The sequence below is a fragment of the Equus asinus genome, chromosome 3 (genome assembly GCF_041296235.1).
Source record: "Equus asinus isolate D_3611 breed Donkey chromosome 3, EquAss-T2T_v2, whole genome shotgun sequence".
Taxonomy (NCBI): Eukaryota; Metazoa; Chordata; class Mammalia; order Perissodactyla; family Equidae; genus Equus; species Equus asinus.
Window position 1 is genome coordinate 40,106,749 of NC_091792.1, and position 26,979 is coordinate 40,133,727.

Here is a 26,979-nt window from a genome sequence, read left to right on the forward strand (position 1 = left end):
TCACTGGTACTATCTAGTGGGTTGAAAAAAATCTATGTAAATTTAAACGGTCATGAGTATTTGCTGAATGACTGGTCAGCTTACCCATGTTGACTTTCATCACCTGATTCCAGTAACACCTTCAAGAGGTTCAGATGGCCCCTGAAATGGGTCTAACAGTTTCTTCTTAGACTAGTGTTGGCCACTGGAGAAGGCTAGACCTTAATTCATCATTTAGATTTCCTATGGTATTGTCTTTTAAACCATGTCTTTCTGTTCTTTAAACTTTATCTAAAAACACTCGCTATACTTCCTTGTGAAGTTCAGTTAGCATTTTCCTCCAATTAAGCCAGCCATAAAACAAGAGAAATTAGTTAGACATTGCAGATGAACGGCCTAAGTCTAATGGTTTTTTTTTTTTTTTTTTAATATAGGAGACCTTGCCTAAAGTCACAAGGGAAGAGAAAGTAAGTATTAAAGCTTCACAGCAGGATCTGGTCCTAATTTGCCTCTTTGTCCTTTAGAAATTAAAAAAAAAAATTACAGGGGCCGGCCTGGTGGTGTAGTGGTTAAGTTTGCACACTCCACTTTGGAGGCCCAGGGTTCGCGGGTTTGGATCCCACATGTGGACCTGCACACTGCTCATCAAGCCATGCTGTGGCAGCATCCCACATACAAAATAGAGGAAGATGGGTACAGATCTTAGCTCAGCAACAATCTTCCTCACCAAAAAATATATATATATGACATAATGAGAGGCTGTAGTGCTCTCTTTGGGTTTTCAAGCTTTTGGAGTCACCATTTGTGCTCATGCCTAGAGCCATGAAAACAAGTCTTTTTCCCAAGACAATAGTTGCAGTCCAAGCTACTCCAGACTTCCTTGCCAGTGACCCCAACACTGACCTTGACTTATTCTAGGAAGAACTCTGCCTGTTTAGTTCTTTTGGCTCATTTTTATGTGAATTCCTATTCACTAGTGGTGAATTGAGATCACTCAATTAAGAAAAACTTCATTCATGATTAATTTCTAGGGTGCTGACTTTTCATATTATAATATCTTTTTTCCTTACAGTAGCCTCTTTGGAATCTTGTTCACCCAGCCTATGGAAGCAGATTACCCAAGCAGCGATGGAGCAGACAGCTGTCTTACCAAGGGCATGCTTAGCCCCTCCTCGTTTGAAATCAGGAATCCCTGTCTCTTTGGTGTTGTCCTAAAAGGAGGAGAGGATCACAGTTACATGCTTCCATTCTCAACCCACTATCAAATTTCAGAAGAGAGAACTCCATCCCAATCACTCTTCTTGCAAAACCGTGTCAAGGCTGGAGGTGTTTGCAGCCAGCACTGGGCTGCACTGCTTTGGGTCGAGCATCAGCATGTCTTCTGAAATGTTTCCCCTGACTGATCTATGCACGTCTACATTTCTTCAGTTCGCCATGAAATGTTATGCTATCTGGCTGTTTTCTCCATGTGCTCTTATATCCTGCTTCAAAGAGTTTGAGTCTCATCTGATGGATTCCCTTCTGGAATTCCATTCCGATCCTCTTGAGGGCAGAACTGTTTTGAACATTTTTGTAGCCATCTATGTGCCTTGCACACAAAAGGCGTTCAGTTTTGCCAATAATGACGATTATCATTGTCAGAGCCTCTAGCTTTGAGGGACTAGAGGTCCACTGGTGTCATTTGCTGGTGATGAGGACCAAGTTTAGTTGGCAGAGACACTGACTAACTCTATTGTCAGAGCACTGGAGTAGATACTACTGAGATGTGAAGATGAATAAGACAGCCATGCCCTCAAACTTTTTGGTTTAATGGGGAGAAAGTCTACACAAATCCTGGGAATGACTGGTGTGGAGAGGGGAGGGACCAGTGCGCGGAACATACTATTAGTGGTTGAGTGTGGAAGCAGCCAGCCTTCAGTTCCAAATTGGAATGTCTTGCACATCTGTGTGTGTTGGGTGCAGAAGGGTGCATTTTACCATTCTACCATGGCAGCTTGGTCACTAGAAATGGTCCTATCCATGTTGTCAAACTAAACCTCATATAAATCAAATCTTAAATATAGTACAATATTATTTCTTTGTAGGCTTCGAGTCTGAACACTTTTTTCCCCTACCAGTCAGACTAACAGAATGCTTGATCCTTTTTCACCTGGTAGCACTAGAGTATATTTGGACAAAGAGGCAGAATTTGTCTACAGCTTCTAGGTCATCAGGAGAGAACTGTTGGTCAGAAGATTTAGCAGTTTAATATGTGACCTTAGTTTCCATCTGGAGGTCAACCTGATTGTTCCCATTTTTAAGAAGAAAAAGAAATTAATAACTAGTTACCTAGCTGAATGTGTGGGTTATAACTAGGCACACAAGGACTGGGGTGCATGAGTGTTTCAAGGTCGCCTAAGGAAGCCTTAGAATCTGCAAAAATGGCTTTCTGTAATTTGAAAACAATTCTGATAAAGTCCTTTATTGTCGTTTCAATTATTGCAGCCTAATGAAGAAGAAATAAGCTTATTTTGACAGGGAAGACACACATGCAAAACATGTCTTTGCTGGTTGTCTCAAGAGCTTTGTCTAAAGTAGAATGACGTGTGACTTCTCTTAAAAATCAGGATGGGAATAAAAATTTGGAGGTGAGTAATAATCTCCATGGCTTTCCCTTCTTTCCTTACGTCCCTGTGCCTGCTCCAGCCTTCTGAATTAGCCCCTCTGATTTCTTTATGGTGCCTCTACCCAGCCTGTCACACAGGACAAAGGTCTTTGAACCATCACATGACTTCTGTAGACTCTGTACTGTGAGCATGGGGATCACATGGGGCCCCCTTTTTTATGAGCCCTTGTGCAGTGGAGCTGCTGGGGTAGAATTCCTTCCTCTGCTCTCCCCTTCAGTAGACGAGGTTTCACCTGATTATGGCCAGCGGGCAAGTAGACGCCCTCAGAAATTAGACTTCTTATTGAGATCAACTATGAACAGGGCATGCTTGTAAAGGAAAGAACACAAAGCTAGAAAATATGTTCAGATCTTTGATAATGGCGGGTACAGAGAGAGGAATGAAGATGTGTGAATGAAGATGTGTAAACATCTAGCATTTTCTCTGCTTTCCCTTATTTATACTCCTCTTAAAATTACAAATATGATGTGTCTTTGTGCCCCCAAACTTGAGGTAAATAAGAATCCACAGTGAGAGGGTATTCAATTTCCCTGGGAAGAAAAATTACCTCTTTTGTGTGTGTGTATGTGTGAAGCCATTTCCGGCATAAAAATAATTCCATTGTACAGTGTAAATTAAAGTCCGGTGTTTAATTGCGTGCTTGCCCTGCACCCCCTCTGACCCCCCCTGCCATGTAACACAGACACCCCAGTGACACAGCCCATCAATCACTCCCCAGGAAGCCTGACACAATTCAATTCAAAACTCAAAAATTCAGAAATTCATTTACCTGTGTCTTCAACAAAGAGGTGTGGTGGGGAGTGAGCCCAGGGTTTTACTTAGAAAACCAGCAACATCTCAAGAAAAATTAAAAGTAAAGTCGTTTACTCTTTTCTCTTGTCCTGAGAAATCACCACCAATCAAAAGATACTTTGTACGATAAATTTTATGACCTGATATACAATTTAACACACAAAAGTTGATCATACGCACAAAAATACTAGATAAAAGGAACTTAGAAAAGTGAGGGAAAACTTTTTCATCCACTTTAAACTACAAATGGCTGAATGCTTAGTACCACCCCTCTGAGTTCCATCAAATACAGGAGGCTCTTGTTCAGGGGCGGCCAGCAAGTTAGGAGAGAGGATGGAAAGAGAAGTCCTGGCTTAACCCCAATGCACCCCTTTTAGTTTTAGCCCGCTCAGGCCCACAAGAGGATGTTAAAGGTGAGCTAACTGTGATGCTTAAGAGTTTTGATAGGAAATTTCTTTATGGCCTAAGCCAGTCAAAACTTGAATGATGGTATTTCCACTAAAAGCCTAACTCTCTTTACTTTCTCCCCAAATGGTCCATTTTAATTATTTCTATAAATCTGCCTTGAGAAATATTAAGATACTAATTGTTACGGGCTGGTTTTGTTGTTTGCTATCATATCCAAAGTATTTACCTTCTTACTAAAAACAGAAGCTTAGCGCAAAGGGATTGTTCATAACTGGTCTGCTAAACGAAGTATACACCCAATTTCAAGGGGAGTAAAAAAGGCTTTACAAATTGCAAAGCCACCAACATGTCCTTTTGCCCACCTTTATATGCCCTACAAAGTCTTGCATGGGACGTGCACATAGCATTTCCCCAGGGAAACACACATACACGCACGCACACACACACACACACAAACACACCCCACATACCAATATTGTTGATTTATTGGGTTTCTGTTTGGGGACTGCCTATACTGTGTGTGTTATGGTTTCAAATTACTATTTGCTCTTCTCACTTCTTAGAAGGGTAAACAACTTGAAAACAGTTAAAACCGGTAGGAAAAGAAATTGGCATCTGACATACTCTTTAACTCAATTCCTCTTGCAGAGACTCACACACTTGTTTTTGACAATGGGTAGTGGAAAGAAGTGATTCGCTTTTTTGTTGTTTTAAAGCTATTTTTCTCCTTAAAATTTGAATAAGATGATAGCCAGATCCGACATGTACAATTAACACCAACCAATTTTCTAAGGACTGTACCAATTGTCAACTAAAAAAAAGGCCTAGCTGAAGGTTTTTGGGGTAAAAATTCTGATATATACAGTATGTCTCTTTCCCTAGTTTCATCTTCCATCTTGCCTCGAAAACACACACATACACACACACCCCTGAAAAGAGAAAATGGACAATTTGCTGTAAGGAAACATAGATAGGCAGGGACAAAGGTCATCGGATGTCTAATTACCTCATTCCTATATGTTGGGTAAGCGTGGTCCTTAATCAATCCTACCCTCAAAGAAACCGGGCACTGTTATTGACAAAGTACCTGTATTTACTTCTGGCGAGGGAAATGCTGCTGATGCTGCTATGGATATCAACATCACATGTGGAAGCATTTTCTATTTAAAACTTTCAGAAATCACTACTTAGCATCCAGAAAAAAAGTTTCTCCTTCTTAATGATCAGAGCCTAGTCATTACTTACTATATTTAAAGGCAACTATTTAAATTTCTTAGCCTGCAAAAATAAAACATCATTTTGTCAGTTCAAAGTTCTTTGGGAAATTAGAGCAATATAGTGTGTGCATTTTGCCAATAAGACATTTGATGCAAATTTGCATTCACAGTGATAGTAACAATTGTGCTGATTTTATTTTACGCTTTCCATCCTTTGAAGGAAACGAGGTCTAGCAACTTCTCTGAGAAATGGCTGTTGCTAGAAGGGTTAGTGAGTCTTTGTCTGCAAGTCTGTTTAACTAGAGTTGGTGGAGTTCGTTTCTTTTGCAGTTTCCAATTTTAAGAGTAAGGACACAGCCTATAATCTAAATACAGAAAAACTGATCTCATCAGATACGTTTTAAGAAGAATAAAGATTAAGTAAGTCTCAGTCTGTATCAGAGAGAGAGAAAGAGAAAGAGAGAGAGAGAGAAATTTAAAAATCAGTTTGATGCCTCACTCCCATGGCAGAGGGGACTCATTTCAGTGTGTCCACTGTGGTTCCCTGGAGCCCCAGGAAGTCAGCTCACGGGTTAGACTTACCCCCTAAGCAAATAAGGCTATTTTAGAACAGTAAGGTATTGTTTTTTAGAAAGGATCCTGAAATTTGATTCATTTTGGTTTGAAATCTTTGTTTCATGGCTCCTAATGCCTGATTCAAATACAAAATGCTGCATGTAGGAGAAACTGAAAGCTTCTCAGGGCTGAGGAGATAACACCAGAAGAAGGAAACATGAATTGAGCAAAGGGCATGGAGCAATCTGGAAGGGACAGCCTGGGGAGAGGGAAGAGCAAGCTGCACTGAGAGCATTCTTCCATAGAGCTTGGAACTGGCACGTTGTAAGGCCCGTTGCCTGGGCCATGCTAAGCTACTGACACTCTCCCTGAGACGTTTGGCTTGCTTGAAAAAGTGCAAGCTGGCCACACTGTGCACTGCTCAAGAGCCCTGGGCAGTAGCCGCAAATTCCAGGGGCTGGGCTGACTTTAGGCCCCCCTGGCTCGAGGTGTCTTTCCAGCCTTGCTTGCTGACAGAGTGGCTGGCACATCTCTGGAGATAGAGGCGGATGGCAAGTCCTAACCCTCAAGCATGCACCTCGGTGAGATGAGGGAGTGGCTAACAATAAGCATATTAATAGACAAAGAATATATTGTCCTCTAGATTTGCAGGCTTCAATCCAATCCCTCGAGACATTAACTCTATTTGAGAGCTGTGCTCTGCTCTATTCGGGGACTTTTTGGCCTCCTAATATGCACAGCATACAAAATAAGAGTCGAATAATCATGACACGTTCAGGGGCCGCACCCAGCGCTGCTTGAGTGAAACAGGATGCTTGAGACTGTGGGAGATGAAGGTAGGATGCTGCTGGAGTGTCGGGCTGAAGAATGCCATCTTTCTCCTGTAGGCACATATGGGAACCTACAGAAGGTTTTGAACAGGTAGGTAATGTGATGAAATCAGACTTTTAAAAACACTGACCTGAGAGCAGAGTCAGGGAGAAGAGAAGAGAAGGAGAAAGAACACTGAGGCAGTGGACGCAGGACTCCAATTTAACTTCTCTAAGCTAGAAAAATACAGAATGTAGGGTTTCTAGGATTGTTGTGAGAATCAAGTGTGATGCCTGACACATGGCCGGCAGCAGATAGATATCAGTTCCCCCTTCTGTAATGGGGGCTAGTGCGGTGGCAGTGGCTATAAAGTCCAGATGTAAGAGCAGCAAATTTGGCAAACACTTGGATATAAGGAATTTAGAAGAGAAAAAGAGCCAGAGGAAAGCTGGGATTTCAAATTTTGAAAATCAAGTCTTAAGTAAGGGGTGTGGACAGGAAGAGGACTAGTTTTGAGAGAAAGATGAGTTGACTTTGGACACTAAATTTGGACTTGAGATATCCAGGGACAAAAAGGATTCACGGCTCCCCATCATAGAGTGAAATCAGAAGTGGATTTACCTCGGAACTCAAGTTTTCATGCCCCTCGCTTTCCCCGGACACTTCCAAGGACACATGTCTAGTGTTGTGTTTGGAAGTTTTTATTGTTCTTCTTTAAAAAGCTCCCTCAAGAGTTATACAAGCTTCAGGCCCCACAAAATCAGGACCTGTCCAGGTTCAAGTCAGAAGACAGCACCCATGGGATGGTGGGAGATAAAGAGTTGGAAGAATCCAGTTACTGTCCTCAAAGGACAAGAAGGGTCAGCAGAGGAGGCCAGAGAGGCAGACAGAAGGCCTGTAGGCCAGGAGGCTGCAGGGAGATCAAAGCGATGCTGGGCAGAGGATGGGTCACTGGACTTGACCCCTCAGAAAAGTGCCTGAGTTAAGAGTACACTCTCAGTGGAGTGCGAGGGAAGCCCAGGCTGGGGGGAGGGGGCTCGAAGAGCAGGAAGTGTGCAACGGGGGCGGTGGACCTCTGATCTTCGGAGGCTGACAGAAAAGAAAAGGAGAGGATGCCATTCCACTTCTCATTTTGATTTTCTGTAATTTCATTTTATCTGTTGAATCTATTTCTCTTCATGGTGAGTGTAAGCCTGCTCAACAGCTAAGAAATGAGCTATTGGCTGGAGTGGATTTTGTTTGTTTTTTTGTTTGTTTTGGTTTTCACCCTAACAGCTTCTCTCTTTTTCTTTCTTTCTTTTTTTTTTTAATCCTTATGGACGTTGGGAATTCTGTTCTGGGAGCTCAGGCGCTGAGGACCAGGGTGGAGGGGTGGAAGACATCAGGCACCAGAGGCTGGAAAAGCTCTGGTCTGTTACCTGGGATCACGGTGTCAAAGGTAGTGATGACTTCACCCCCGCAGAGGGCTCCTCCCCAATCCTGCAACTGATTTCCGATCAGCCGGTGTGCCCGGGAGAGGTTTTCTTCGACTGCTCGTTTCTCCCTGCGCGGCGTCACAAATCACTTTGAAAAAAGATGCGATTACATGTTCCCCGGTTTCCTCCTGTGAGAAGCCTTTCCCAGACAGCGTCTGTTCATGCGATCAGGCTTGGAGTGGAGCTTTTCTTTTCTTTTTTTGTGCTTAAATATAACCGAAAGCTCCCTGTTACCAGCATCATTGAGACGATTTAAAAAAAAAAAAAAAAAGTAACAAACTTACAGGTCTGCAAGCCCCGGGGAGGAGCTGACCTTTGGGAAGCTCTGCCCAGCTAGGATTCTGCTACACGGGCTAGGACGGCTCACTCAAGCGCTGCCTAGCGCTCCGGGGAGAAACAAGTGCGCGACAGAGGTGGCCTGGCGCGCGTTTGTGTGTGCGTGCATGAGTGTGCGTGTGCGCACGTGTGTGTGCGCGCGTGTGCGCAGGGGAGGGTGCCGGGGAGGCTGCCGCAGAGGCTCCTTTGTGGAAGGCACTTGCCGGTTCAGAAGCCAGCTTGGCGCCTCCCCTTGCTGGTTCCACGAGGACACCTGGCTCTTCGCAGTCGGCACCTCTCCGTCCCCCGCCACCCCTACTTCCCTCGGTGGCCGGCCAGCCGGCCCCGCGCCAGCCTTCGCGCGCGGGGAGCAGCGTGCCCAGTGGCGGCTTCCAGGTCCCCGGGGCCCCGCGCAGGTGAAGGTGAGCGCCTCAGCGCCGACGTAGGAGCTCGGAGGGTGGAAGGGGCCAAGTAGGAAAGGGCGTGCTGTCCTTTGCGGCTGGCGCTGGGAGCAGCCTCGCCTGCAGCATTGTTACCTGAGGCCGCGGCTGCGCCCCGCCCCGCGCCGCCCTGCCCCCTCGCGGTCCGGGCAGCCGGGCTGCAGTGACCGGGGAAAAGGCGGCAGCGCCGGGAGACAGCGGGCGGCGCGTAGCGAGGAGCGCCGGCTGCGGTGAGTGTGAGCTGCGCGGCCGAGGCAGGGGCGCCCACGGCCCGGGGGCACCGGGAACCGGAGACTCCCCGGCTCCAGAGGGGCGGGGCGGAGATCAGCCTGGACCCGGGGCTGCGGCGCCGGGTATCGGCTGCCTTCGAGCCTTACTGGGAAGGCTGGGGAGGTTTGAGCTCCCTCCACACCGACCCAGGGGACTTTGGTGGCTTCGTTCCCCAGGACGCAGAGGACAGCGATCGATCCCTTGAGGCGAACACGCGCGGATCTGGACCCGCGTGCGGAGAGCAAGCTAGGTCGGGGCTCGCGGGCCGCCTCCGGGTTGGACGTGGGTCAACTGACTTAGCTTTAGCTGCTAGGGCTTTTGGATAGACTGCGCCCCTACTGGATCCCCGCCTGTCCAAGAGCGCGCGACTGGGGGCGCCGCGCCAGAACCCTGGCCAGCGGAGAGCCACGACTTGACCCTCCTGACAGTGGGTGCGGGCTGGGCGAGGGCTGCGTCTGGGTGATGCAGACCGAGGACAGGACAGCTCTCTGTTGGGTACACTCGTCTGGTAGTGAGAGTTCAAGTTAGAAGTTGCGCCCTGCGCTCATGGAAGTTCGCAGGGGAAGCGGTGGGCTGGCAGGTGACCTCCAGCCGGCTGCACTGCCCCCAGCTCGGGGCCAGCGGGCTCTCGGTTTAATCCTCCGACCAAACGCCAGGAGTCTCCCCTCTCTGATTTTCTCGCCGGCTCTTCCAGGCTCCCTTTGGCTGAGCCGCAGTGCGGCCGTGTGGCTTTCTCCCTCGCGCCCGGGACCGTGACCGGGACCTGGGGAGGTTCACCGCGGAGGTTCGAGGAGAGAGTGGAGCCCGTGTCGGCGAACCAGGAGGACCCCCCGCCTTTCGCTCCAAGCACAGAGACACCTTCCCTACTCAACCCGTGTTTCTCCCCGCCACCCGCCAGCTTCTGGGAGCTTCGTGTAGCTGCCCTCGCGGAGGGGGCGGGCACCCAGGATCCGCGTCCGGGGGTGGGGGGGGCGGGTATAAAGCTAGAGCCCTCGGGGCAAGGGGGCGGGGCCGAGTGACACCATGGCCCGCCCCGACCCGCCGGCCGGAGGGGCCTCGGGAGGGGCGAACCGGTGCGCCTGCTGCTCCAGTTGCTTCTGCTCCAGGACGTGCGGGCGCCTGGCGCGTCCAGCCTTGCCCGGCGTCGGCGCTGTCGGCCCCGCTGTCCCCGCACGGCAGGCAGCGGCCTCGCCCCGGCACGCGACCCTGCCCCGCCGCGCGGCCGCCGCAGAGCCTGCGCGGAGCGTGTGGGCGTCCCTCCCCGCCGCGCGCCCGCGCCCCTCCCGCCGCGGCCCAGATAAAGACGCCGCCCGGGGCTCGCGCCCGCCTTCGGGGACCTCCCACTTGGGGACCTCCCACTTGCGTCCCTCTTGCTGCCGCCACACTCTGAACGGGGCTCCCCGGCGGATCAGACGGACGCGGCTGTGTGGCCGTCGCTGGCCAGGGGCTCGCGGCGCGCTCCGAGTCTTTTGTGCCGCGGAGCCGGTGGCGCTTCGGTGAGTGGCTGGGGCGGGACGCGGGCGCGGGGTTGGGGGCGGAAGGACGCGGTGGACTGCTCGTCGGTGCAAAGACCTAGGAAACTACTGTGTGTCCAGTAGTTTTTGAAAGAAATTGTGCCCCCGGTGTCCCCGGATCTAGTAGTCAGTTTGCAAACATCTGTTTGCGCTGAAACTGCCCCCAGTGTTCGGCCGTCTGTGACCCCCTCTACCGACCCACAGTTGTCTTCCTGGAAGGAGTTGCGGGCTCTTCCCTCCCTCTCTCCAGAGCATCCTTTGGCGCTTGTTTGCTTTTTTCCTTGGTTTGGAGACATTGAGAGAAACTGACAATGCGCATTCAGAAACGTTCCGTCCCCGCTCTCAGGGTATCGCGCTCGGGGCCATCTGTGAAATGTTAGTGTTGTGCTGCCATTGAACGCGCCGACTGGAGACGGGGTTGGGTTTTTTCTCGGCTGGCCAGACAGAGTGCCACGGCGAGGAGTGGGATGTTGCCAGCTGTGCTGCGACTGTGTGATTGACATTCCATGTTTAATAATCAAGAGAGGTTTTGAAAGATACGTGGTGGAGGAGGAGCCTTTTCCCAGTAAGTTAGTGAAGTGAGAGCAAAGATTCCGTATTTGAGAATTGCCTGTATTTCCCCCGCCCTTTCTTCTCCCCCAGATAAAGTAGTGCTGTGTGTTCCTCTGTCTGTTCTCTCCAAACCCGGCTTGCTCTGCCCCCGTTTGTCGTCAGAAGGGTGTGGGCCAGCCCTGCCGGCTCCCACCTCGTCTGTGACACATGTCAGGAGTCAAGAGAAATGGTTTTCTGGCAGGTTTTCCTTGGCGTGTACTTTTGATTATTGTTGACCTAAGGAGTGAGTGACTAGCTGAGCAACAAGGCCCCGCTAACCCTCCTTCAGGAAAGCTCTGAGCTCTGCACTGACGTTCAGGAACATATTTTCTTCCTAAATACTCTGTGAAATGAAGCATACATGCTTTCTCTTTTCTTCCCTCCCACCCACTCCCTTCAAGAGAATAGAGCTTCAGGGATGTTTCTTTTCTTTTCTTTTGTTTTAGCTTCCAGATTTTTTTTTTCTTTTTCTCCTCAAAGCCCCCCAGTACATAGTTGTATATCCTAACTGTGAGTGCCTCTGGTTGTGCTATGTGGGACACCCCCTCAGCATGGCCTGATGAGCGGTGCCATGACCCCGTCCAGGATCCGAACCCGCCAAGCCCTGGACCGCCAAAGCGGAGCGCGGGAACTTAACCACTCCGCCACGGGTAGGTGGCTACTCCAGCGATGTTTCTGACCCCAAAAGCAAAGTAATGCCGGCTGTTTAGTCAAGAAGAGTTTAGGAGGGGCCAGAGGGCTTCTTTGAAGACCCTTAGGAACTTTCTAATTCTAAGACTTTTTACCTATGATCAGCTAAAGGCTAAGTACGTGTTCGCAGCGTCCCCTATTAAAAATTCACATAGTTAAAGGATTCTCAGCTGAGTCGCGGTCTCCCCCGGGGCTCCATTGCTCAGACACACCCCCGATGGGTCCTGATGAGCTCTCAGGGGACTTGAAGAGCAGTTCTCATCCTCAGAGCCTTACCGTGGCTGCTCTGCCTTTTACTCAGGGCTGGGCATTTGTCAGCCTTAGCAGCAACCCTCCCTGCTGCTGAGATCCCCAACCTGTAGGTGAGATGTTAAATACAAGTCTGTCTCTGTCTGCCCTGGGGAGATTGATGGGACTCTTGACATTTTTCAGACAGAGCCAAGGCTAATTCCATTGTCCTCGCTGGTGGTTGCCAGCTGTGTGAAACAGCCAGTGTCTTTAGGGCTGCTGCGTTACCTGTGTTCTCCTAGCGTACTTGGACAGTATGCATCTGCATCTTTGCTGTGGACAGGACCATAATAAATCAAATGTTTTTTGCGTGTCCTCTGTTTTAAATATCTCGTGAGACTGTGGAAAGGGTTGGAATGTGTGTGTCTGCCCCCTCTTTTTTCCTGCCGCTGGAAATCTTCGCCAAGGGGGCAGCCTTCTCAAAGCCCTGTTGAAGCCGGTAGTAAAAGCATTTGCTAATCATTGCTGGAGAACTTATTCATTAGAAGCTGTTGGGGGCCTAGGATCCTTGTATGTTACCCTGGGGAAAAAATCAGCCAAACAACATACCAGGAACTTTGTTGTAAATTTTCTTTCATTCCTTTAACTTTTTAAAATAACATTCTTTTAAGATAGGGCAGTGGTTAGAATGAAGCCAATGCATAGCTAACACATGTCGTGTTTTACTTTGACAAGCTTTTATCTGGTGCTCCCTCTGTGCAACACACAAGACTCAAAAAGGCTTGCTTCCTTCAGAGCTTTAGTGTTAGAAGATAGTACTGTTGCACAACCTCCGCCTGTGTAGTCTTTGTCTTTCTTCATTAGTATCTCTACATTTGCTGTGTGAGGTTTAAGGCCACATCTGTGCATAGACTTATGTAGCACTGAATGAGTTATTGCTTTCTAGGATGGAGACTTAGCTTATCACCATTCTTAGCAGGGATAATCTATGACCCAGTCAGCGTATCTGGGATTGGAGGTGAATTGGAGGATTAGCAAGTCTTCTATACATGAGGTATTTTATGTACAGAAGTATTTTAAAATATGTCGGGATAAACTGCCAAGATTACCTGTACTGTCTTGAAAAAAGAAGAGTTCAAATATAACTATAAACTGTAATTGACAATGACTCATTGGCTTTAGGGGTGCCAGTGGTGAAAACAGCCTAGTTGTGTCCTAATGAGAATTATGAAAACTCCCTTTAAAAGCCAGTCGCATCTCAAGTGAGCTGTAAGTTGGCTTGGATAAATATTTTCAGTTTTACTTTCTAAAATTTACCCCCTGGTGATGGCTGCACAACACGGTGAATGTACTTAATGCCACTGATGTACACTTAAAAATGGTAAAACATGGATTATCCACTTAATAATTGGAAATGCTATTTTCTACCCATATGTAATTTTCTGAGCTTAAATTTTCAAATGTGTCATAAAAACATTTGTTCTTGTAATGTGGAGATAATTTAATATACCATCACCGAGTATTGAAAAAGGACAAATCTCACAAACCTAATAACTTAGAAAGCAGAGAGTGGAAATATTAAAAGATGTTTCAGGTAGCCATGAGGTAACTTAGCATTTATCCATAAACCCAATACATATTTTAATGCAAATATAATCCCTGTGAAAATAAAGAGAAATCGTATGTATGTATGACACCAGTTGTTCTTGTTAATAATAGCTGGCTATGGACCAGGCATCTTGGTAAGGGCTGTGCATTTGTTAGCTCATTTTTTCTTATACAAACCAATGAAATGGCATATCCTTATATCATAGTTGAGGATGCTGAAATGTAGGTTGGATAAGACACGTCACCTCAGGTTGTACATCTAGGAAGTAGCAGAACTGGGATCTGAGGGAAAACAGTCTATTTTTGGTGAGGAGGATTATCCCTGAGCTAACGTCTGTGCCAATCTTTCTCTGTTTTGTACGTGGGATGCTGCCACGGCATGACTTGATGGGCGGTGTGTAGGTCTGTGCCCGGGATCTGAACCGGTGAACCCTGGCCACCGAAGTGGAAATACGGCCCCTAGAGCCTCCACTTTTGTTTCCAAGGCAGTCCTGGCTTTTGTATATGGTTCTGTGTAAACATTTTGTAATATCTGAATTAGTGAGATCAGACAGTTTACTCCTGTGTCATCCAGTATTGTTTGACCAATGTATTTGTAAGTGTGAACTTTGACAGTGATGCTGTAAAAGATGATTATACTCAGAAGTCCGATCTGAAAAGCTCTTTATGACCTGGAGGCAACAGTCCCCTTTTCACATGCCCACATGGTTGGAGGGCTCACTCCGTACCCCCATGGGGTCCCTTCTTCCACATCCCCACTTGCCTGTTCTCATAGCTGAATAAATGTAATTGTTTGACCCCTGTTTTCACATCAGGCCCGTAACAACCCAAAACCAAAAACAGACATTTAAAGGCTGATAAAAGTACAGGCTATCAAAATAAGTCAGTGGCTGTGCAGATAAGGGATAGATATGTGGCAGGTTTGATATGGGCAGCATGTCCTTATGTGTGTGTCTTCTTTGCTAATTGTGTCATGGGAGAAGCCAAAGAGGCAGCTGAGAAGTTCTGATGGTTTCTTAAGAGTGGCTTAACTAGAATCAAAAATGATAGCATTGGGGGCCGGCCCCGTGGTGCAGCGGTGAAGTTCTCACGTTCCCCATCTCAGCAGCCCAGGGTTCACTGGTTTGGATCCCGGGTGCGGACATGGCACCGCTTGGCAAAAGCCATGCTGTGGTAGGCATCCCACGTATAAAGTAGAGGAAGATGAGCATGGATGTTAGCTCAGGGCCAGTCTTCCTCAGCAAAAGGAGGAGGAATGGTAGCAGATGTGAGCTCAGGGCTAATCTTCGTCAAAAAAAAAAAAGAGAGAGAGAGAAAAAAAAATGACAGCATCAGAAGCAATGGTGGAGGTCATGTAATGTAACCCAACCTCCTAATTTTACAAATGAGAAAACTGAAGTCTAGTGAGGCGAAGTGACCTGTCTAAAACTGTAAGCAGGAAAGCCTGATTTAGAGCTGGAACCTTTAATCTTTGTGTCTAGTGCTCTTTTCTCTGTTTGCAGGGAAGCTGTATCACCAAGTGGGGCAGGAATATGGTGGCCCTGACTCCAAGGGAATGAGTTTGGCTGTTATTTTATCATCTCCAAATGCCCTGCCTATTACGTGCATGGTGGAAGGTGCCTTTTGACCCACTGATTGGTAGGGGACGTGTCCATACTCGAGAAAGGCAGGGTCACTAACACCTAACGCGTCAGCCATTTGGGTAATTTCCCTAGGGGTTGGGTATCCATTGCCCAAAGAAAATGAGCCAGTTAGGGCACAGTGGTTCATTCATAAAGTGAGCAATACTGGCTGAACCTATAGGAGGCTCTCAACAAATATGTGTTCTATTGATTAATGGAAGGTTCCAAGTTGGATTTACTGCTGATGCTTTGGGAGCATTTCCAGGTAGTAAAAGTTGGTTCACATTTGGGAAAGTATTAGTTCCTTTTAATGCCCTTGTGGATGTGTTGCCCCTCATTGATGTTAATGTCCAACTACTCTGGAGCACTGGCGCTAGCCTCTGAAGGGAATAGGTAGTATTAAAATGTTTTCCTGTGCTGATTTTAAAGTTGGTTTTTCTTTGTAGGTTTGCAAGATGACACACAACAGAAGTGCCTTTTTCTCTGGCGGCAGACTGGCAAGCGTATGATGCAAATTTGATGTTTGCGTCTGCTTTCTCAAGGTCGAGAAGTTATCTCCTTAGAAGGCAGCAGTACTATGCATGTTATGAATTGTGTCTCCTTGGTCAATGATAAAGAAAATGGGAATATCGCCATGGCAGCTGGATTCATGATCGGGCAAACACCACCACCCCCTCCTCCTCCGCCACCCCCTCCACCTCCGCCATGTCCCTATTCAGGGGAAGGGTTTCCTCCTTCTCCTCCTCCTCCCCCCCCACCTCCACTACCTGGGGGGCCTCTGGTTCCACCGCCCCCTCCAGGCCTACCCCCAACTTCTCACGTGAATGGCTACAGCCACCTTGGTAAGAAAAAGAGGATGAGAAGCTTTTTTTGGAAAACCATTCCAGAGGAGCAAGTTCGCGGCAAAACCAACATCTGGACTTTGGCAGCCAGGCAGAAGCATCACTACCAAATTGATACGAAGACCATTGAAGAGCTCTTTGGGCAGCAAGAAGATACCACCAAGTCTTCCCCTTCTAGGAGAGGAGGAAGTGTAAATTCGTCCTCCAGGGATGCTAGAGAAGAGGTAAGAATGGAATGTGGAGGGATAAGCCTCCATACAGTGTGTTGTTTTATGTTTTGGGGGGGGGGGTGGTATGTGCGCATATGTTTCAGAACTTGCTGGAATCACTAAGAAATAAGATGATGCAAGCGAACGTGCTCTGGAAATGATAGAAAGGGCCTTCTATGATGAGCTGGAGCCGAGTAGCTAAAAAGTATAAGAAGCATGTGTGCTGTATCCTCCCAGACATCCCAGTGGATTATGACCTCATGCAGAGAACATGCTATCGGGGGCCACTGCTCTCTGGCCTCCCGGCACTGCCCTGTCTCTAGCACATCTGCTGCCGTTCCCCTAGTGGGGCAGTTCTGCTCAAGTCCAGCATTATTAGTCTCTATTGAAACAGAAAGCCAAGTTCCTGAACCCAGTTATCTGAGACTAACTGGACCTTTCTGGGACAAAATGCCTTTGGTTAAATAACGTCATTAACTAATATACATCCTTAGGACTTTTATCCATGGTTTTCCCTCCACATTTTCTTCCACAATTGTTTTGAGATGGCCTTCATTCCTCAGATCTCTGAATTGAATTGTGGCCATTGTGGAACAGAGATTTCCAGAGAGCCAAAGCATAAAGCTATTTTCAGATAGACTTTCTAGGAAGCGTATTTCCAGTTAACACTAAATGTGTTATTTGGGAAAAAATACAGCTGGCAAATTATAAGAAGTTAACTGAAAGCATGGCCTCAGGGCTGCAGATCACCATATGTTATAGAAATGGAGTCAAAAATTGCATTTGTAAGTACTCTTTGTCTGGAAACATGAAAGTAAATTAAGAAACTTCTGCTTGTTAGAAGAAATAATTAGGAAACTAGGAATTAAAAGGAAAGAATGCTTGGGGCCAGCCCCATGGCCAAGTGGTTAAGTTCGTGCACTCGGCTTTGGAGGCCCAGGGTTCACCAGTTTGGATCTTGGGCACAGACCTAGCACTGCTCATCAAACCATGCTGAGGTGGTGTCCCACATAGCAGAACTAGAGGGACCTGCAACTAGAATATACAACTATGTACTGGGGCACCTCGGGGAGAAGAAGAATAAAAAAAAAGAAAAGGAAAGAATGCTGCCCGCTAATAAAAACTAACCAAATAAAGACAACAAGGGGCCCACCTGGTGGCCTAGTGGTTAGGTTCTCGTGCTCCTCTTTGGTGGCCCTGGGTTCGTGGGTTCGGTTCCTGGGTGCTGACCTGTGTGCCACTCATCAAGCCATGCTGTGGTGGTGTCCCACATGTAAAATAGAGGAAGATTGGCACAGATGTTAGCTCAGCGACAATCTTCCTCAAGTAAAAAGAGGAAGATTGGCAACAGATGTTAGCTCAGGGCCAGTCTTCCTCATGAAAAAACAAAAAACAGGGCAACAGAAATGCATCATTTTTTAATCTGTTGTAAAAGGAGCAGAGAAGATAGGTCAGAGATGGAGTTGACTAGATAAGAGAGTGAGCAGGGCTCTGGAATGAAGTAGCAGATCTCTGCATTATTGAATTCTTGAGCTGACAATATTGGCTTCTTTTCTCTGTCTGGCTCAGGAGCATGTTAACTTCTCTCCAAAAATTCACTTAGAGGCCTTGAAGCTGGTGGGATCGTCCCCTGTTGAAAGAGCACACAGTCTATTATAAAATGCGAAGAATGCTGGGATTAGAATTAAGTGTGAACGGTGGAAGAACTTGGAGCAGAATTCTTCAGGACAACCCTTAGTGCCCCTCCGGTGCTGAATATGGGCTTTTCCCTGCTTTTTCCTTCGTGCAAAGTCCTTTTATTTCTCAGCAGATCCTTTCAATATTGGAAGGAGCCAGAAGTCATTTCCTTAGTACCCTGGCCTTTGCCCCAGCTTCCAGCAGAGGTTCCTTATTATACAGTAGGTCACTTCTCACCATTGTTTCCCAGCTCTGCTTACTGAATTTCAAGAATTTTGAAGGAAGGAGTGAATGAGCGCATGTGCGAGCCGAGCGTGTATATCAAATCACCATGATGGGGGCTGGCCCCGTGGCACAGCGTTAAGTGCACACATTCCACTTCAGTGGCCTGGGGTTTGCCGGTTCAGATCCCGGGTGTGGACATGGCACCACTGGGTAAGCCATGCTGTGGCAGGCGTCCCACATATAAAATAGAGGAAGATGGGCACAGGTGTTAAATCAAGGCCAGTCTTCCTCAGCAAAATGAGGAGGATTGGTAGCAGATGTTAGCTCAGGGCTAATCTTCCTCCAAAATAAATAAATAAATAAAATAAAGAAATAAAGAAACATCCATCTTATAAAAAAAAATCACCATGATGTACAGTTTAAATATCTCACAATTGTATTTGTCAATTATGCCTCAGTAAAACTGAAATCAAGAAAAGAAAGAGAAAACACAAATGTTGAAACATTTGAGGTTGTTCACTATGATGTCTGTAGTGATATTACAATTAATATTAATTAATTAACCATATAAGAAATAACTAAAATCACTTACTAGAAAAAAAGAGTAAGGGGGAGAGAGGAAGAGAGGAAGGATGGAAGGAAGATTGGTTTTTCTAAATTTGTGAGAAGAAATGCTTTATTCTCTCACACTGTAATTCAGGTGTCAGTCATGCTTCCTCAATTTTTGTTATGATCCCTGTAGGTTCTAGAATTCTGTGACATGCTCCATCCAGAAATCTAGAACTAGGTAGAATATTTGAAATATATTTGAAAGAAAAAAAAAAAGCTTCAACTGGGTTTTCATTTTTTCCCTAAAACAGAGAGAGGAACATTTCCCAATTGATAGCCAACCAAAAATAAAAAAGAAAATGAAAAACCATTAAAAACTAAAATCTAAGTCCATTTTGGAGGATACAGGAAGGTTTTAAAAATTTTGCTTTTCAGAATTTGATATAGTATTGAAATAAGCACTACTTAGTGTTACTTAAATAGGTGAGGAAGCCCCCTTTGAAATATTGAAACAAAAGTGGTTTAAAATTTTCTCCTTCCTGGGGCTGGCCCCGTGGCTGAGTGGTTAAGTTCGCGCGCTCCGCTGCAGGCGGCCCAGTGTTTCGTCGGTTCGAATCCTGGGCGCGGACATGGCACTGCTCGTCAGACCACGCTGAGGCAGCGTCCCACATGCCACAACTAGAGGAACCCACAACGAAGAATACACAACTATGTACCAGGGGGCTTTGGGGAGAAAAAGGAAAAAATAAAAAAATCTTTAAAAAAAAAAAAAAAAAAATTTTCTCCTTCCTCCTGAGGACATTACACCTAGTGAAATAAACCAGTCACAAAAGGACAAATACTGTATGATTGCACTTTATGAGGTACCCACAGTAGTCAAATTTGTAGACACAAAAAGTGGAATGGTGCTTCCTAGGGACTTGGGGGGAGGGAGAAGTGGGGAGTTGTTGTTAAATGAGTATAGAGCTTCAGTTTTGCAAGATGAAGAGTTCTGTGGATGAATGGTGGTGATGGTTGCACAATAGTGTGAATGTACTTAATGCCACTGAACTCTACCTTTAAAAAAAGTTAAGAACTGGGGCTGATTCAGTGGCATAGTGGTTAGGTTTGCATGCTCTGCTTCGTGGGTTCAAATTCTGGGCACACACCTACACACTGCTCATCAAGCCATGCTATGGCAGTGTCCCACATATAAAATAGAGGGAGATTGGCACAGATGTTAGCCCAGGGCCAATCTTCCTCACCAAAAAACCAAACAAACAAACAAACCCAGTTCAGAAGGAAATGTTATATGTATTTTACCACAACTAAAAAATTTCTTCTTCCTTTAAAGAATATGGGAGGCAGATTTTGTAGTGGATTGATACTGGGTGAAAGCACAAGAATTGTAGTAGAAAAACTAGGAGAGCTTATCTGGAGGTTTTAACAAGAAATGTGGTATAGCCATTGACCCCCTTTACTGAGTACATAGTACTGCTGTCTCAGTGCCTCAGAGGGCCTCAGAGCAACCTGGCCACCCTGGCAGTCAGTGGGGAGCCTGTTATTATAGCCAGGTTTCCCTCACATCTTAGTTTGCCATCCTCAGGATGGGACGAGTTGAGCACATTACCTTCCATTTTAGCTGCCCTGTTTGCCGGGGATGGTTGAACTCTTCGGTGGGCCTTTAAGGGGAAAGAAAGCTCATGAGCTCCAGCACCCTGACTGTACGGCTGTTGCAGGCCCTGACTTCAGTAGGGTCCTGCCCTATGTCCTGTGGTGTCCAGGAAAGTAGATACAGATTGACTGGAACCGGTGGAGATGGGGGGGGCCAGGTCGGTTCCTCCCTGTTCTTGGGGCGGTTTGTCTCAGCCTGCACAGCCAGGGCCTCTCTCGGGGTCCTATGTACGGTGTTCACTGCTTTGAGTGATTTTGAAACACTGCCCAGTCCAACACGTATCTGTTTCTGAATTGCCCAGCTTTTGAGATGGCAAAGCACTCGGTCAGTAAGATGAGCGAATTTACATGTGTAGTGATAACCCTCTCGAAAGGACTTGAACAGACGCTTTCTAACACTGCCCCAGAAGAATCAAGCATGATAACCTGTGAGAATGAGGCTGCTGCAACGCTAGGCAAATCTGAGGATGCCCGGGGACAGTGGGATGGTGCCCGCCGTGGTACCAGTTGTTTCGTGTTCCTGTTGTTGGATGAGGTGCTGGGCTTTGTTTTCCCTTTGAGGTGCTCAGTCACGGCCAGCCCAGGTTTTTCCTTAGGAATATTGCTGACTTCTCTTAAACTAGTGACCAGTTTCTGAAGCCTTGCTTCAAGCTGTGGAGACAACCGCTGCTCCAGGCCGTGGCTGCCCCTGTGTTGAGCATGAAGGGCTGCCCCTGGAGGCCCAGGGCTTCTGCTCCTGGAGCCATCTTCGCAGGTGAGAACACAATTTCTATCCATCACCCCACACTTACATCTCTGGGGTCCCCAGGGGACTTGGCCAGACCCTATGGATGGCCTTCTACAGATCTGCCGCTATTCCTGGAGAAATATCCCAATGTGAATACCAGGCTGATGATGGAACATTTGCCACTTCTCTATATGCCCATATCCTTGGCGATATTAAAACTCACAGGAACTAAGAGAGGAGGGGAGTCAGAGAGACCCGGGCTAGCACTGCAGTTCAAGTATTGCTTTGGGGAAGTTATAAAATGACATCTCTAAGGCTCCGTTTCATTATCTGTCAAGTACAAATAAGAGTAATTTCTCCATCACTTTTCACACAACTACAGCTATGGATCTGGGCCAAGGGTACCGAGAGTCCCAGGGGATGGAGGGGAAGAGGACGAGGGTAGGGCTTGGGGTGCGGGGAGGGTGCTGCCATCAAGGGTTCAATACAGCAGGAGGTGGTAATTTAATGAGAGAAATATAAAAGAAGTCTTTTCTTCTCCCTAGAATGGAGAGAATGGGTGGAGAAGTAGGCGCAGAGAAAGGTCTTCAGATGTGGATGCAGCTCTGTCAATATGCATCTTCTTACTTGTGGCTTTCTAATTTATGAATTATAATGAACACATGGTTTTCTGTCTTAATAAATTTGGATTCTTCTTTTGGTGTGAGCTTTCCTTGTTAAGGGGTGTTAAGTTGGAGAGGTTTTATTCTCAGCCTTTCTTTCCCCACTCCTCTCCCCTCCCTTCACACTGAACTTGAACTGCGATCCCTGGGGAGGATCCCAATAAGGAGCCTGCCCTTTTAGTTTGGGAGTTTATTTTATGGCTGTCAGGTGATTGTGTTAACATGAAATAAACCCCCAGGGTAGTAAATAATGTGATTGTTTAAGATTAGTCTTCCAAAAGAAGGCAACTATACTCTTGTAAAAATTTAACCTTATAGCCAGGAAGTGCCATTAACTTTGCTTAACAGTCTTGCTGCTGCTTATATGCTTAGAAGCAGGCCCAGACATCAGGAATTTAATCTGAAACCTGATTCTCTTTTGTTCACAGTGAATCACATACATTTGGAAAGGAAGAGCATTATAACAACATTCCTATTTTAGCTAGTCTCCCTTTACCAAAAAACAAATGGAAAAAATTACAGCAGTTTTAAGATTGTCTTTCCTCCACACAGCCTAGATATTTACTTCCAAAGAAATGGCTTTGGTTTTTAAAAACATCTCCCCTCCCCACCAAAAAAGTGTTCTATATAATTTCCAGTCTGATAAAACCTTCCAAATTATTAATCTTGAACAGCTTAAACCTATTGTACCGCAAATCTGGGTTTTGATGGTACATTAGGATGGCCGCCATATTTGATTACATCAAAGATGAGCCATGCGTTGTAAGACGTCCTGATTCCAGAGATGTTAACATGCAAAAAAAATATGTCTTAGACCTGGTGAGTTACAGCACGAGTTTTCCTTCTTAAATTATGAGTAAATAAAATGTAGGATGCTTTCTTACCTCCTCCTAAAAGGGCTGTTGGACATATATATTCTTTTTCAATGAAAAGAAATTTTTCCTTTAGAAAAAAATGAAGAATTTTATTATGTTTCTGGAAATAACAGTGTTGATCTGTTTATATCCCTAAATCAGGGTTGGGACTCGCTCTGCAATGTCTTCAGTTATTTTTTACTTCCTTAGTTCAAATCTCATATGATTCTTGCTATGCTAAGACGTCTATTTCCAAATCGGGGCTTTTAAATGTGGGCTATATTACTGTAAAAGGAAACAGCTTAAATGAAAAACTTTAAATATATATAATCTATTAAAAATTATATAATATTAAAATAGATATAAAATTATTACAGCTAAGGAAATAGAATGTCATTGCAGAAAATTTGGGAAGATGATAATATTTTAATATTCGTAAAACTATGTGAGGTATATCAATTAATCATCAGATTTACATATTGGGAATTATTCTCTTATAAATTAGTGTTGTATTTTGATATGTTTTCATTCTCTTCTTTTCTCCAACTCTTCTTATTTGTACTTTAATGATCTTACATGTCTCTATTTTTTTCCAGATTACCCTCTTGGATGCAAAACGGAGCATGAACATTGGGATATTTCTTAAGCAATTTAAGAAGTAAGATTTTGCACACATTTGAAACTTTAGTCATATCCATGCTGTCAGCATCAGAGCTGTGGGTGTGAGCTGAAATTTAGATTCCAATATGAGTGAAAGTCTCTCCTCATACCTTCTTAGGCACATAGCTTAATGAGTCTGCAAGTGTGTGTCACTTTCTGCTGTTTTCCTTTCTGAAAACATAAACTAGTGGCTTGAAGTACAGGGATTGTCCCCTGGGGTGTCTATTCAAGACTGCTGTGTGAGGGAATTTGTCAGTTTATCTGGGGTGCTGCCCCTTGAGGGGAGGTCGGACGGGTGAGTCCAACAGCGGTTAAATTTAAGAGTTGTGAAGTAGAAATGGGCAGGCTCTGCAGGAGTTGCATGAGCCCAAACGGGATTGCTTTTCTTCCACCAAGAAGACCCTCAGTGTTGCTGCCACTGTCATCCTTTCTGGGGTGCCTGAGGATGGTTTTCTGGGTGAAGGGGCCTCTGAGTGCTGTATCAAGATCCCTGCTTTCCCGGCAGTGGGGCTGTTGTGATCCCTGACACAAAACCACCTGTCAGACTGGGAAGAAAGCAGGATGGAGGGCGGAGGGGGTTTTAATTTCCACTGGCCTGTGTTTCTCTGGCACTCCAGCAAATGTGAAGTGGAATCTTAATTAATTGTCTTTTTCAGGTCTCCTCAGTCCATCGTGAAAGATATTCATCAAGGAAAGAGTGAGCATTATGGAGCAGAGACATTGCGAGAATTTCTGAAGCTTTTGCCAGAGTCAGAGGAGGTAAGGAGTTTGGCACGTGAGTTTTAGGTGTTAAGAGTGATGATAAAAGCATAATATTTTGGGGAATGTCAAAACTCAAGTGAGAAGGGCACCCTCCTCCCCAGAACCAGAGTTTTCTCACATAAAAGTGGAAAGTGACCCAGGAGAAAAAGTATGGGTTATGGAGGTAGAGAGTCTAGGGTTAAATTGGAGCTTTACTCTTAATTGAGAAACTTGGGCAACTTAATTCCTGTGCGCTTTAATTTCCTCACCTGTACAGCGAGGATAATGATGCTTACCTCATTGGATTGTCAACATGACTCAGTCCTAGTTATGCGTGTAACGTGGTGCTTGGCACATGGGAGTTCCATAAATTTCAGTTCCCTTTTCCGTCATCTACCGATGATCTTTGCCTAGGGTGTACCCAGGTTCTTTATAATACGTATACTTTTTAACAAAGAAAAAGAAAACCCCCATTTAGATAAAGATTCTCTAAGAAATTGGAGAGAGAGGTAAACTGTTAATAAATGTTGTCTATATAATTGACTAGAAGGTAGAAATTGCTGTGATTGTAATTTAGTACCACAATATAAGGTTAATCAGTTTTGTGTGTCTATGAGGAAGATTGGCCCTGAGCTAACATCTGTTGCCAATCTTCCTCTTTTTGCTTGAGGAAGATTGGCCCTGAGCTAACATTCGTGCCAATCTTCCTCTTTTATGTGAGATGCTGTCACAGCGTGGCTTGACGAGCAGTGCTGTGTCTACACCCAGGATCGGAACCTGTGAACCGTGGGCTGCCAAAGCAGAACACATGAACTTGACCACCATGCCACAGGGCTGGCCCCTAATGTTTTTTGTTTTTTGGACTGAATTTTTGAAGGGTTAGGAACTTATTGGGAAAACACAGAAAAACAATTTTGCAAAACCTTCTAAAATTGTGATATTGCCTTTTATTTCTGAAGAAGTGACCCTTGGAAAACATTCAATAAGAAATTGCATGACTACATGTGCTTGTAAACATTTGGATATTATAAAATCTTATAAAGTAAAAAGTTGTTTCCCTTTTTACACATGCTGCTCGTTGCTCCCGTCCCCATTCCACTCCTCTTCCTAGACTTAATTTATGGAACTTGACTTTAGTGCCATTAATAACAACAAGAGAAATATATATTTGTGCTTTTCTTTTACATCAATCAGTGATAAACTCACATTGCCAAATCGAGGGGCTTAGTGAATAGCCAGATGTTCTAGGTACATCTAATAACCTGAAGCTCTCTCTACCGTGGGTTTTCTGTTTGCAAATTAAGTGTGATTCGCCTAAGCCGAGATTAATTAATGACATTTATTAATGTTAATAAAGAGTCTTAAAGTCTTGAGGGAAAAGTACAGTAAATCATGATTTACCCTGGATCTTATATCCTGAACACTCCTTAGGCTTTCTTTTATGTAAAGAATGGGAGTTCCAAAATCTTTAATTAGGATGGCTAGGGTGGAATTAATTTGAGCTTTTAAAAACGTTTAGTTGCTCTGGAAATCGTATTGCTGCTTGGGCTTTTCTCATGACTCCTCCTTAGGACTGCTGGGTCTCCACTCCTAACTGACCTCATTGTGATTTCAAGGGAGAATTGAATTTGATAGCACATGCGAAAGTGCTCGGAAAAGCTCTAAATTTCTAACTAAACGGAGGTTAGGCATGAGGGAGGCTGCCAGCTTCATGCTGTGAAGAGGTGGGAGATTAAGTATGGTTTTCTTAATATCTTCATTACTAATTTAAAATTCAGAGGTGATTAGAGACTGCAAAGGCTGTGGAAGACTAAGGGATTTTTCAAAGAAGCAGCTTAGCTGTCAAACCTCTCAGGTTTGAAAGAACTCTGTTTTTTGAGTTGTGTGTGGGATATAATTCGAAGGGCAGAATGTTAAAGGAAGGTGACTAAAACCCACCCAAGTGCTGCCCTGAGCCCCCCAGGCGCTACCCACCCCCCACCCCGCCCCTAATTAGCTAACCCCAGAAGACAGTGCCCTGCTGAGATGAAACCTTGCCCACAGCTCCTGAACTGCCTTGCCTGCCACTGAACCAGGCTGCAGCTGTTTCTCCCGTCACCCTCATGCGGCAGGGTCAACCTCAGCATGAATATCCGACGAGCTTGGTCACACTTCTCCTTGTTTATATTAGTGAGTCTTGGCTTTAGCTCACCACACCCTCCAAACTCAACTGGGAGCTTCCTTCAGCAGGAACTCCCTGACGGTCCCCAGGGCTGCTGGGCGCCCCTCCCTAAATCACTGTATGCTGGCAGAGCGAGCTGAAGCCACCTCAGGACTCATGCCCACTGCACGGACAGATTGGCTTTGTTATGAGTGCATGGCCTCTAGCACCACCAGGATCCCGGGCTGACCCTGGAGGCTTTGGTGGAGGATGGGGCTGAGGCCCAGGAGGAGCCAGGGCCAAGTGACAGAGGTTCAGGAATGTGGCAGAAGTATGCTAGTAAATGCATAAGCATGTGCATAACTGCGTGTCGCTAAGACTGTGTGTAACATTCTATGCCCATTTTTAGCCCAAGAAGGGACTAAGCACTGAGTTCCCCCATGTTCCAGAACCTGGACAGGGCAAAATTCAATCAAGGGAGGTAATATATTTCACATGCTTTGCCCACTGCCTGGCATAGAAAGTCAAGAAATCATCACTGTGAATATTTTGTGTATTTTTTTCATTTAATCCTCTCAGCCACGTTATAAGATAGTCCTCATTTTACAAAGGAGAAACTGAGGCTCACACAGTTAGCTAGAGCTTGTCTTGTGTTACGTGATTGATAGGCCCGAGTGGAAGGGGATTTGAACCCTGATGGTCCGACCCCAGAGCAGTTCCTTCTGCTCCAGTCCACCACCTCCCTCTGAGGAAGGAAGGGCAAAGGTTTGCAAAGCCCCGCCCTGCACCGTGCTGGGCCCCCAGCCTTTCCATCACCTCTGCCATCCCCAAGCGCTGGTCTGACTGAGTGTCACTTGAAT

At 45.8% G+C, this 26,979-nt stretch overlaps 1 protein-coding gene across 4 annotated transcripts in view; it reads left to right on the plus strand.

The window, feature by feature from the left end:
• The first annotated feature begins 8,267 nt into the window (after positions 1-8,267).
• Positions 8,268-26,979, plus strand: part of FHDC1 (FH2 domain containing 1) — a 38,281-nt gene continuing 19,569 nt past the window's right edge. The window contains exons 1-4 of one of the 4 annotated variants that reach the window (XM_044767095.2): positions 8,268-8,639; positions 15,627-16,246; positions 23,175-23,236; positions 23,895-23,997. In XM_044767095.2, coding sequence (XP_044623030.2) covers positions 15,758-16,246; positions 23,175-23,236; positions 23,895-23,997 — 654 coding nt within the window. In that variant the 5' untranslated portion in view covers positions 8,268-8,639; positions 15,627-15,757. Of the gene's footprint in view, positions 8,640-8,754; positions 8,888-10,026; positions 10,424-15,626; positions 16,247-22,322; positions 22,544-23,174; positions 23,237-23,894; positions 23,998-26,979 lie in introns of those variants that run through there. The other 3 variants (XM_044767093.2, XM_044767091.2, XM_044767097.2) reach the window with 3 other exon arrangements.